The 13432-nt window shown below is 36.2% G+C and overlaps 1 protein-coding gene across 7 annotated transcripts in view; it reads left to right on the top strand.

Annotated features, from left to right (window-relative positions):
• Positions 1-13432, top strand: part of SACS (sacsin molecular chaperone) — a 58111-nt gene that overhangs the window by 27295 nt on the left and 17384 nt on the right. For all 7 annotated transcript variants that reach the window (XM_048294881.1, XM_048294883.1, XM_048294879.1 and 4 more), the window contains 5 exons: positions 1680-1765; positions 4129-4240; positions 5338-5484; positions 6763-8245; positions 11109-11200. In XM_048294881.1, the coding sequence (XP_048150838.1) occupies positions 1680-1765; positions 4129-4240; positions 5338-5484; positions 6763-8245; positions 11109-11200 (1920 nt within the window). The remainder of the gene's footprint in view (positions 1-1679; positions 1766-4128; positions 4241-5337; positions 5485-6762; positions 8246-11108; positions 11201-13432) is intronic.

Below are 13432 nucleotides of genomic sequence, written 5' to 3'. Positions count from 1 at the left end.
CTGTGTCCCCTTTGTGCTCATTCGTTGCTGGTGTCTGTCAAATAACACATGATCTTTTCATATGATCACAGAATAATTCATGTTGGAAGGGACATCAGGAGGTTTTTACTCCAGCCTTCCTGCTCAAAGTGTGGACAGCTCTGAGGTCAGACCGGGTCGCTTGAGGGTTGATCTGGTGGAGGTTGGAAAGCCTCAGAGGATGGAGACTGCACAGACTCTCTGGGCTCCTGAGTGCTTGTCTGCTGTTATGGGAGAACAAGTTTCTACTTGAAATTTGTGGTACCAGTTTTGTGTTAAATATCACCAGCCCTAATAGTCAAGAAAAATCAGTTCAGCCTTTGATAAGATGCAGTAAATAATGATCTATAGCCAGAGTAACTGTTGTGACATGCATAGAGCAGCTCTGCTCTTAGATTTAAAGTGAACAAAGTCTATCTTCATTCCTATCACTTAAAAGTTATTTGTCTGTTTTTGTGGTTCCCATGGTGAATGTGTTGTTTAAATACTTCCACCTGCCTGCCTAACTTAGAGAAGATTAGTTTCTTGATTTTAGATAATTTCAGTTGATCAGTTCACCTTATTTTGGAAGTATGCATATTGACTTTCATATACTTCTGTAAAATTAACAAAAGTTATAAAATATTTCACACACCTTTAGCTGTCAGTTGCAATTTCTTGCTTATTTTTTTTATTGATGCTATTAAATTACCTTAAATAAAGTGACACAAGAAAATTTTAAAGACAAAATATTTGATGTTTTTGCTTGACATTTTCTCAGCAAATAGAACTCTTATTTGTCCCCTTTTTTCCACTTTGCTTTTTTTCCTAGTGTTTTATTCCAGAATATACATAATATGCGTGTTTGATTCTGTGTGTTTCATAAACACACGTATATGCAGAAGAGAGGGAGAGAATAATTACTTGTTAATAATTTTATAAGGATGCTTTAGATAGGGCATCATTAGGGTCTGTTTTCCTTGTGAGGATTGCATCATTGCTATTTGTTTGAAGCACATGTTTTAGAGGTTTGGTTAAGGGAGCTGCCCTTTAGCCTCAGACCGGAGTTTGAATTGAAGAGTACTGAACCTTTAATTTTGTGATAACTTTTTCTCTTGGAGCAGATGTTCATAATGCTTGGACTCTTTTCCCTCCAGGGTTAAGCTCTGGCAACACCAAAACTGGCACCAGGTCCATGCCCAAAGTGTGTCAGAACAGGAGGTGTACACTAGAGCCAAAACCTTCTGTGCCTGTGTGTAGCTGTCAGTAGGGATCATCACTGGCTATAAAAGAGTTAGAGCCACTGCTGCCCTGGAATACTGTCCTGCTACTTAAAAAATAGTAGTCTTTTAGTAATTCCTACTTTTGAACATCAAGTAGTTGGAATTGTGGTATAACTGTTGCAAAGACAGCCTCCAAATTTATTTCATCTAGATATGAAACAGCTTGTTGACTTTAACATCAAAACTGCTGCTTTACTTTTTTTAATTAAAAGATTTATAATGTAGTATTTTCACAGTTGATTTTGGAAAGACAAGACTTTACAATAACAGGCCTTAAGTTAGTTTAAAGAAATTATCTAAGTTCGCAGTAATTGTTTAGTGGTTTTTTATTTAATCTGAAATTAGGTGCATAGTAGCATAATGCACAGGGGATTTTTAAATTTATTTGTTTGGTTTTAGGTCGTTTTGGACAAACAACTCCACCACTTGTTGATTTTCTTAAGGATATATTAAGAAGATACCCAGAGGGAGGACAGATTCTTAAGGTAGACAATAAATAGCATATTTAACCGTCATTTAATATGCATGACATAATACCAAAGTTTAACACTTTCCAGAAAATCTTATGGTTGTTTTATCTTATATTTACAGTAGTACAGGAGATACATGTTTCCATTTGTGTGGACAAGGCAAAGAGAGTTGTGTGGTTTTTGTTTGTTTTTTTCCTTTAAACATTTCTGGGTTTGCTCAGTAGAAGATGATTTGTGTGATTTATCATAGCTTCCTATGTTAATATCTGAAAATGGCAGTTTGATTTTTTTTGTTTTTAAGAGCATCTGGGGTGATTAGTTGGATGTTAGACTTCTCATCCAGCATGCTTCATCACATGGGTGGTAGGAACCTAATTTTCTTAGTGTATGGGAATACTAGATTCTAACTAATGGAATCTGGTAAAGTTGTTTTATCTATCTATACATACATACATACAAAACACACAAATGTTGATAGATGATGACAGTTCCTGATGTCTGTTGTATTGTTTGCAACCATGGAACTAGAAGCTGATTATGCTTAGTGGGAATGCCCAAGATAAGCTTATCTTCAACTGTTTTGGCAAACTGCTTCCTGGATACATTCTGAGCAGCGTCTGTACTGTCTGTTACAGTCTGTAAGAGGGTGCTTACATTTTTATTATTTCTCAGTACTAGTTGCATCTGTAAAATGTATTTGAATTAAGAAGGGTTCAGATCTCGTCAACATTGTAAACCCAAACTTTCATTCCAACATGAAGAAGTAAGGTAATGTCCTTAGAAATCAGATAGGTAAATCTAAAAGTAGAAATGATGGTATTTTCATAGTTTACAATTTAGGGTTAACAGATTGTTAGGGAGAGATTACTACCAGGAATTTTGCTGATACCTTAAAATTTATTTCAGGGTTTTGATTCTTCAGATACAATGCTGTTACAGCTGAATGTAGCAGTTACCCCATGTGCCACAGCATGAATGCAAGTCTGACTACATGGTGATTTCCATACTTAGTATTTAATATTTCTGAAGACTTTGGGCTATCTTTCTTTATCTTCATGAAGAACTGTCATGATTGTTCTTTTAGAAGAAGAACTGCATATAAACATCTTGTAAAGATTCTTTAAACATTTCTTATTTATGCTTAACTGTAGGTATATTTCTTGCTATCTCATAATACTTCAAAATTATGTAGAAGTGACAATATAATATACGTTATAGACCGAACATACTGTCACAAACTGCAAAATCAAAGGGTTATAATTTTGGAACCAGATATTAGATAACAGCGAGGTTATTTTAGTCTCAACAGTATATTTGAATGCAACCTAATCTGAAATACTTGCTGCTAGTTAATGCATTTTCTAAGTACAAGCTCATCTTGCTATCAAGTCTTTTATGCATAACTGAACGAAATTATGTCTATGAATACATTGCATGTGATGTATCTATGTTGCTTTTCAATTCAGCTGAAGTACTTTCATATGCCAACCTTGCACACACCCACATGAACATACACACGTGTTTATATATCTGGAGCCCTGATACACTGGGGTGGTTCAGTGTAAACAGAGCATTGTGTGAAGCTGTAATCCCGTAGGTATTTATAACCATGCTTACGTGTCTGCCGTTGATGAGAATGGGACTGAATAGGCATATTTTATTAATGGTTGTGTTACTGACATTGTAGTTTTCCATAGCTCTTACCACTACTAATACTATTTAACAAATACTCAATATAAGCCTCTTTCCAGTCTGTGGGTTTAAATCAACGGGGGCGCTGCTCTGTTGGTTCATGGCTTAGGGAGCTACTGGTCAGAGCTGTTTTGCAGCCCTTTGTCAAAGGGGTTTAGAAGTGTGAGCATCGTGGCCCTTGAATGGTTGGTTCATACTGTGAAATGTTAACCTGAACTTAATTCAGTTGACGTAAAGAAGAGTGCTGTGTATTACCCTTTTGTGGATGGGTGCCTCACTGTTGTTGTACAACTGTTTGTAAAGGCTTAACAATACACTTTGATAAACATGAAAATTCTTTTTTTTCCTTCTCACATTTGTGTTGTTTTTAGACTTCTACAGCTCTGATTCAGGATAATATACTAGTAACAGCTTAGTAGCTTGTTTCTCAGCTTTGTGACTGCTTTTGTATGGTGCTTAAGCTTCAAATTCAAATCACATTTATAGTATTTGTCTGAATATTTGTTTTATAAGGATACCTATTCTCATGCAGGTAAACTGGATAAAACCATTTTGGTTGAAAAGTATGAAAATAATTACACTTGAGACAATTGCTTATTATTTTCTACTGTTTAAGTTCAAAAGCCATTGCTAGAATATGTATTACTGCATTACACTTTGTTTTGTTTATTTTTTTTCTGCCTCAGGAACTGATACAGAATGCAGAAGATGCTGGTGCCACAGAGGTTAGGTTTCTATATGATGAAACTCAGTATGGAACAGAAACATTATGGTCCAAGGACATGGCACAATATCAGGGTAAATATAATTTTTATTAAATGTGGTCATTGTTCTTCAATATGCATGTTGTTTGGGGTTAGCTGTCCTGGCTATGTCCCCTCTCAGCTCCTTATGCACCCCCAGCTCACTTGCTGTTTGGACCACATGAAAAGCAGAAAAGGCCTCGGCTCTGTGTAAGCCCTGCTCAATGATAACTGAACCAGCCCTGTGTTACCATCACTGTTTCCAGCACAAATCCAAAATACAGCCCCCAGCTACCAAGAAGCCCAAGCCAGCACACCAGTTCTTAATGTAAGATGACCATAGCCCTTTACATTTCAGCATTGTCTGGGCAGTTCAGTTTTCTTCCCCATCCTTTTTCTCTTGCCCTTACACCCAGCGTTGCTCCATATTGCCTGTATACTGCAAATACAGTTTATTGAAACTTTAGCATCATTTTACATCATTTACTATGGCTTTGTGAGATGAAGGTCAGTTATGTATTTAACAAGCAAATTAGTTTGCATAGTCATCCTGAAAGGCATTCAGTTGTGATTTGTAGATTTCAATGATGGATGATCCACTACTTCTTTCTTCTGGCTTCTTTCAGTCGTTAATCAGCCTTATTATGTCTTCTAATGTGAATTTGTCTGCCTTACTTTCTAGACACAGGTTATTGTTATATCTTGCCTTATATTCCCTTCCAGTGGAGGTATCTCTGGACTGTGACTAGTACATTTTTCAGATATCTTTTCGATAGACTGAACAGATTGAGTTTAAGTCTTGTGCCACATGATACTTTTTTCAGAAGTTTCATTGTTTTCTGCTTTTTGTTCAGTTTTTCAGAATCATTCTTTTAAAATGTGGATGCGAGAATTAAATACCACATCAGAATATAAATCTAACTACCATGTACAGAGTTAAATTCATCTCCTTGCTTTTGCTTTTGCATTTTGCTTTTTTTTTCATTACCAGTCATAATTTGATGTCAGCTTAAGTCATAGCTTCCCCATTCAATTTGCACATGCATACTTCAAAGAAATGCTTTCTCAGGTCTGTGACTTCATTTCCTAGAAATTTTAAACATTAAATAGTTTTCTTCTGTCATCTTTTTAATTCTTGCCTGTTTATTATAGGGCCAGCATTTTATGCGTACAATGATGCCATTTTCACCCCTGAAGACTGGCATGGTATACAGGAAATAGCAAGAAGCAGGAAGAAAGATGATCCCCTGAAAGTTGGAAGATTTGGAATTGGCTTTAATTCAGTTTATCATATAACAGGTACTCTTTGTAGTTATTTTAAAAAGAAAATGTTGAAGTTTTAAATAATTAAATTACTTTAGATATTCACGAACATTTAATATTTTCTCTATAATGCGTTTTAAAATTAGTACATGGCTAGATTTTCTTATGAAGCATTCCTATTTTTTGCAATCCTGTAAGATATCTGTTTGATTCTGAATGTTTTTGAAGAAGATTGTTCTATTAGCATCATTATCTACTTAGTCCCTTATATTGAAATGCACATTCCTTTACACTGGTATTTCAATTATACACTGGTGCTCATTTTATAGAGGCTCATAATGTATGGTAGCTATCCAAGTAGAAGTGTGGAAGTTCTACTCACTAGACTGAAACTCTTTTGCAGGTTCTTTGTATAGTAGGTAGTGATTTTTATTTCCTGCTAGAAAGGATATTATGTAATAGAGGTATATGCACATTTACAATTGAAAGAGATAGTACATACTGTTTCACAAGCAGGTAATATCCAGTCTTGAAACATATTATTCTCCCAGAATGTTTTATTGTGGTACAGAAGAAGCATGAATAATGCTTACAGTCTCCGCACCTATAATAGTACAGAATAAGAGGCAAAGTTTTGCTGAAATAAAATTTTTTACCTTGTGAAGTGAATTTTTAAGATACATGATATTTTTTAACAATATTTTGCCTAGCTGAGCATGAATAAAATTAATACATTCAGTGGTTTGATAATTCTGGGAATTTGTGCTTTTAAATGTACAGGATTACTGTTTGCCAGCCTTCAAGATCTGCAAAGTATGAATCTAATAGAGCACACTTGTAATAAATTAGATGTTTTTTTTCTTGAAAATGCTGGAAACATAAAAGTATGTAGTTGAAAGTAATTGTATTTGCTGTTGCTCTCTGTCTGCTAGAATTCAAATAGCTGAATGAGTATTTATATATTCAATTGCAGAATAGGTGTGTGCTTGTTTCTTCCCTGTCAGTAAGCACTGAATTTTGTTATCAGAATCACAGAATCATGTAGGTTGGAAAAGACCTTTAAGAACATTGGGTCCAACTGTAAGCCAAAAGGTACCAAGCCTGCTACTAAGCCATGTCCCCAAGGGCCATGTGTATGTGTCTTTTAAATACCTTCAGGGATGGTCACTCAGCCGGTTCCCTGGGCATTATACTCCGTTCATCATGGTTTTAGAATATTTTTTTCTCGCTTTTTTAAAGTTTGTTCCTTAACACTGTACTTTTAAAGTATGTTGTTTTAGGATTTTTAATAATTGTTGGTTTTTATGTATACAGATGTCCCTAGCATCTTCAGTGGTGACCAGATTGGAATGCTTGATCCCCATCAAACCCTTTTTGGACCTCATGAGTCAGGCCAGTGTTGGAATCTAAAAGAAGATAGCAAGGAAATAAATGAACTTACTGACCAATTTGCACCTTTCATTGGTGTATTTGGCAGCACTAAGGAAACCTTTAAGAACGGAAACTTCCCTGGTACCTTTTTTCGTTTCCCACTTCGCCTGCAGCCCTCCCAACTGAGCAGCAATGTTTACGACAAACAGAAGGTTCTGGAGCTGTTTGAATCCTTCAGAGCAGATGCGGACACAGTATTGCTTTTCCTGAAGAGTGTTCAGGACGTTTCATTGCACGTTCGGGAAGTTGATGGAACAGAGAGGCTGGTTTTTAGAGTAACTGCCAGCGAGAACAAGGCCTTGAAACATGAGAGACCCAATTCTATCAAAATCCTGGGAACTGCAATAAATCAGTACTGTAAGGGAGTTCCAAGCAATAGTATAACATGTGTGACATACCATGTAAATATAGTTGTAGAAGATGAGAGTGTTAAAGACGCACAGAAAACATCTTGGTTAGTGTGTAATTGTGTGGGTGGTCGAGGAATGTGTACAGAGCTGGATTCTTTAGCTGATGACTTGAAATTTGTTCCTACAATTGGAATAGCCATGTCTTTAGCAACTAATGTGGAGGAAAATGGAGCCGTAGCAGACTTTTCAGGAAGAGCTTTTTGTTTTCTGCCTTTGCCTCCAGGCGAAGAAAGCAAAACTGGACTCCCAGTTCATGTTAGTGGTTTCTTTGGTCTCACAGACAATAGGAGGAGTATCAAATGGCGAGAGTTGGATCAGTGGAGAGATCCGGCAGCTTTGTGGAATGATCTTCTTGTGGTAAATATAGTGCCTAAGGCATATACCACCCTTATTTTGGAAGCTATCAAACGAATGGAGACTGAGAAGAATTCAGATTTTCCGTTGTCAGCTGAAAGAATTTATAGGTTATGGCCTGATGAGAACAAAATCAGGGTACCCTGGAAACCAATTGTATTACCTCTCTTTAGAGACCTGCTCCAGCATACAGTTATTTACTCAGTGAGTAATCAGTGGATAAAGGTGGAACAGGTGCACTTTTCTGAAATGGATGAGAGTTTGGAGTACACACAGTCTGTTCTCAACTACCTCCAGAATTCAGGGAAGCAGATTGCCAAGGTACCAGCAAATATTGCTAGTGCAGTGCATCTTACTATTTCTACTGCTAAAGCTGTGAAAAAAGTGACTCCCACTGTAGTGCGACAAGTGCTACGGAAATCTGGACACAGTGGACCTGCTGAAGAAAAGCTTCATCTTTTAGAATTTGTGCTTTCTGATGGAGTCTATAGTGAACTGATTGGATTGGAGCTTTTGCCTTTACAGAATGGGAATTTTATTCCTTTTTCCTCATCTGTGTCAGAACAGGATGTAGTTTACATAACCTCAGAAGAATATCCCAGGTATGCTTAATATTTGTAATACTGTGGGGGGTTTTTTGTTAGTGTTTTTTTTTTTTTAAGGTACATGTTAAAACAGAGCTTCAGACTGTTCTTTGCTTATCAACAATCAAGGTATGCAGCAGCCTGTATTGTGATGAAATAATGCATAGATAGAACTCTTTTTTTTGTATATATGTGTATGTCTGTGTTCATCTGTCTCATTTGAAAAATTTGACACCCATTTGCCATTAACCCTTTATAAAAGAATTGTGTGATCTACGCTTCAAGAGAATACCTCGGGATACCTTTCAAGTCCATTTTCTTCTGGGAATTACAAATAGGAGGAGATTAGAAATATGCATTCTAGGAAGTTCATTAAATTAGGTAATGATAAGAGCTTTTATTAAACTTAAGTCTTGAGATTACATCTGTTTTTAGTTTTTTTTTATCACAACACTTCTTTCAGTGAGGTAGTACTTTTACATCTGCTCTCCTTTTGTTCCTTCCAGTCCCTCTCCAATTAGCTTTTTTCCTTGCTTATTTCCCGGCTGCACTAGTGCTCCAATTTGGTCCTCATTTCATCAGCCAAAAGAGCTTGCACTGACACTGGGGAGAGGATAGCAAAGAGCAGGCTAGCTGGAATAAATGAGCTTGGGGTCACTGGGGAGAAAGCATGACTACTGCTTTTTATGTCTGTACTGGATTACGCATGTATTAAATACTTCTTAAATCTGGACCATTCTCCACATAATCTCTAAAGATGTATGGCTTGAAGTCACTCAGACATACCAGCTGTCTTTCTGTTTCCCCTTACAATGTGCTACCTGCATGTATGTTTACAATAATCCCACCTTCTCCTTTGCCTCAGAGTTCCACTAATTTCCAGACATTCAGCTTGAGAGAATGTGACACTTGGCCTGTTTTTGTTGCTTTTCCTGCTCTATGGACTGTTTATGAGGGAAGTAGAGGTGGGTTGGAGTGTGCCCATAGAGATATTATTAAGGTAAAAAGTGCTTCAAGTGAGGTCCTTACGTAAAATGTGTTTTGAATATACATATAGACAGCCAATCTTCAAGAAAAGCAGCTGGATGCAGGTAACTTGTCTTCCCATGCTTCTTGAAAACAGTTTGCATATCTTCAAGTCTGCTGCTGGTTTTTTTCTGCTATATTCTAATCAGAATCACAGAACGGGTCAGATGACCCCCTGTGGTCCCTTCCAACCTCCCTGCTCAAGCAGAGCCATCCTGGAGCACACGGTACAGGATTGTGTCCAGATGGTTCTTGAGTATCTCCAGTGAGGGAGGCTCCACAACCTCTCTGGACAGCCTGTTCCAGTGTGTGGTCACTGCACAGTGAAGGAGTTCTTCCTCGTGTTCAGCTGGAACTTCTTGTGCATTGGTTTCTCTTTGCCGAGGCGCTTTGCCTCGTATCCTATTGCCTGTATCCTTGGCACCACAAAAAGGTGCCTGGCTCCACTCTCTTGACACCCTCCCTTCAGATACATATAGATGTGGATGAGGTCCCCTCTCAGTCGTCTCCTCTCAAGGCTGGTCAGGCCCAGCTCCCTCAGCCTTTCCTCATAGGAGGGATGTTCCAGTCCCTTAATTATCTTCAAAGCCCTCTGCTGGATGCACTCCAGGAGCTCCGTAAATTTAAACCCATAATCATAAACCCATAATCTTTCTTGCTCTAAACAATTCAGGTTATTTATCAGGGGATTAAAACCACTTAGAGCCTGTGATTCTAGTGTCTTTTTCTAAAAAAAATGTTCTTTAGTATCAATTGTGAGATGATTTATCTTTTGTTGTTCTTGCACTCCTTCCAGAAGTTACAGCAGCATACTAAAACGGAAAACATTCCCATGATGAGACTAACAAAGTAGAGCCCTGCTTCAGACTAGATATAAGATACTTTTTTTGAAACTTGAGGACACCAGTATATCTTATCCAGTTCATGTTCCATTGGTAGTGGACTTGGTTTGATAGGCCTTGTAAAACTGATTCAAAAGCATATGATAACAGTCATAAATCTCCTTGCTAGCTGTGCTAAAACAGAAATTTGAAATAGTAATGCTTTCTTTGCCTCTATTCTTGCCTGCATCAAGTATCTTTAATTCTAATGTTTTAAGTATGATAAATTATGCATGTTAGATGTTTCAAACCCCTTTCAATTTAGGAGATTGGCTCTTTTCTTATTCAAATTTGGAGCCTGCTAAGAAGGTAAAATAAGCTCTTAAGCATTTTCTTTCTGTTAACTCTGTGGAAGAACAAGATTCTGTGTTGGTTTGTCTAATGAACATACCTGTGATCAGAATTAAACTGGATATTTTATTTTTGATTTCACAAAGACCAAAGCCCTGAAAAGCGATCTAGTTTTAAGAGCTAAAGCAAGAGAAGGGCAGGATGAAACTCTTCGCACAATAATTTTAACTATTGATCACAGATCTGAAATCTGCAAATCTTTTCAAATCCACAGACCTGTGTGACATTCTAGAATTATGTGTTGTATTTTTTGTACACTTTTCAAACAGAATTCTAAGAGACATAGAATGGTAGGTACTATTTTAACTTTTTTTTTGTACAATTCAAATAGGTGAAAATAGTTTTTTAATCCCAGTTTTTCTATCAAAAGAAAACCTGCTTTGAAAAGAAGAATAGTTGGAAAAATTACTTTCTTACTACCCTCTCCTTCTAAATGTAGGATTTTTTCATTTGTCAGAAAATGCCCACTGAAAGCCCTACTCTGCATATGTACGTGATTGCTTTGCATGCTACTGTTCTACCATGATGATTACCAAGCTGGTAATGTCTGTGCAGTAACATAAATAAATTATGCTAAAGTGTGGGGGCCTTTTTTTGTTTTCTTTTTTTTCATGGTGTGCTAGATCACTCTTTCCTGGCCTGGAAGGAAAGTTACTCTCTGATGACCTGAAGCCTGAGGTTCTTGCTGCTTTGAAAGAAGCCGCCAAAAGCCGAGGTAATGTGTCTTTTGTATTCTCTTATAGTGAAACCAACTTCTAATGGTTCAAACAGACTAGCTCTAAGCCAAAGTTTAAAGTAATGTCTCTTGAAGTTGCATTCCCATAAATAAGACACTCATGTAAAAATCCATTAAGATATGATAGACTATATTGCTTGAACTGGAAATGACACAAATGAAAATTATAAATGAACAAAAAGGCAAAGGAAGAAGGATGAAAATTTGTGATAAAACAATAGATACTCATTTAGTAAAATGTATTCAAGGATGAAGAATTTTATTCAAATAGTATTCTTCCACTTAGTCTTAATTCTGTTGTATTTATAGGATTTGCATATGCAATAGCTGTGTCATGGTTTTGGTATTGTGGATCATCTCTTATCTCACAATTGCAAGTGATCACATCAGTACATTTGTTTTGGACCAGATTAAGTCAGTTTAAGTATCTCAAGCATACTGTAGATCATGTAATTTCCTCATGTGTTTCCTGAGTCTTAATTCATAGTTTATGGTTGTGTCAATGTGGACCTACGGAAATACTCCCAATCGTGACCAAAAGACTTAGTGAAGGAGTTTGTTGTATCTATAGATAAGATGCTTCTATGTTTAAATGTCTTCACAATTAATTTTTTCGGCATTTATTCTTCTCAGTGTTTGTTTGCACTTACATTTCCACCCTTGTGTTTATCATTTGATTGGTAAATTTGAAGCCTGAATCTCAGAAGTATCTTCACGTAAACAAAATGCACAAACCAATTCACTTGTTAGCTCACCATACAGTAATACTATTTAAAAATAAGCTGTTCTTCAGTGTCTAGAAAATTTACTTTTCAGGAAAACATTCTTCTTTCTGGTTTTTGGGTTTTTTTTAATGAGTTGATTCATCAGAGTTCATTTTTATACTGAAGACATTAGAACTGGATGTAGAATACTATTACTCATAGTCTTGATTTGCTTTTCTTTATATTCTTTATCATGATCTTCAGTCATTCAGTCTCTATTTCTTCTGTGTTCTGACCTTTTTTCCCCTTCAATCCTTTAAATATTCTCTTTATTACTCCTTTTGTTGAGTTCTAAAGCTCGTCCTTTCTCCATGTTTTGATCATTCCTTCATTATCAAAACCAATAGAAAAATAAGGTCATTCTGAGGCAAGATGATAAATTTTTAAAGTATGGCAAAGCACCTGGGAAAAAAATAGAAGAATTGAGTGACTTTTTGCATAGAATAAAACATGTAAATATTAAAAACAATATAAAATCTATAGAAAATACGAAATATGGGACTTCAACTGAATATGAAGGACATCAAGTTTGAAATTATTATAAAGCAAACCTTTATTTTAAAAAGCAAAACTTTCAAAGTGCTATCAGCATATTAGATGATGGATGTTGTGCCTATTAATGCAGTAGAATATGCTTGGTTTAATTTTTTTCCCCTACTGCCAATTTCCCTCAGTACTGTTTTTAAACAGAATGTAAAGTGTTGAAAGTAATGACTACCTCAAATTGTGTATCCAAACAGGGAATATTCATGATCTAGGATAGAACCATAAGGAGCTACTGTTTTATTAGTAACTTTTAAAGAACAGAAATATATAGGTATCAAGACAACCACAGTGAGATTAGATGGATGAATATTTAATGTAAGACAGCAATGTTAGTACTGAAAAATGCTTGTTCTGTGTGATGAAACGCTGAATTGACTTTTGAGATGTACTTTCCTAGACAATTTCCTCCAAGTGAATGTCACAAAGCAATCTGAAAGCAGGCTTAAATTAAAAAGCAGAGCAAAACAACCAAAAGAAAATACAGTATATGCTTGAATACATCCTAAAATAGCAGAGGTGACAGAAACGAAAAAAAACCCCCTCTGTTATTGAACCAGTCCCTTGCTGAGTTCTAGGACATTCCTTCCCCTCCAGGCTTGGTCTCAGAGCTGCAATGAAGTCTTTCTAGACTTTTTAGTTACTGGGAAGATTTTAGGTCACATTTAAGGTCTTACTTTTGTCTCTCTTTTCTTCTGGCATCTGATATTTTTCTAGGGACTTATTCTTGGTAGTGTGCCTCTCATTCATTAGGAGAACATATTTTTGTTAATAAATACGACGACTATTCTTCTAAATGTTCTAGAAATTCTTAAATACTATTAGATAGTTCTTTACAAGATTCAAGTATCCTATTTTTCTCTTCATTCTACCTCCTCCTAAATTATTCTTCATTCTATGATTC

This window comes from Corvus hawaiiensis, chromosome 2 (assembly GCF_020740725.1).
Source record: "Corvus hawaiiensis isolate bCorHaw1 chromosome 2, bCorHaw1.pri.cur, whole genome shotgun sequence".
In the NCBI taxonomy this organism is placed as follows: domain Eukaryota; kingdom Metazoa; phylum Chordata; class Aves; order Passeriformes; family Corvidae; genus Corvus; species Corvus hawaiiensis.
Note: the sequence above shows the minus strand (reverse complement) of the source record. Positions and strands in the feature narration are given on the sequence as shown.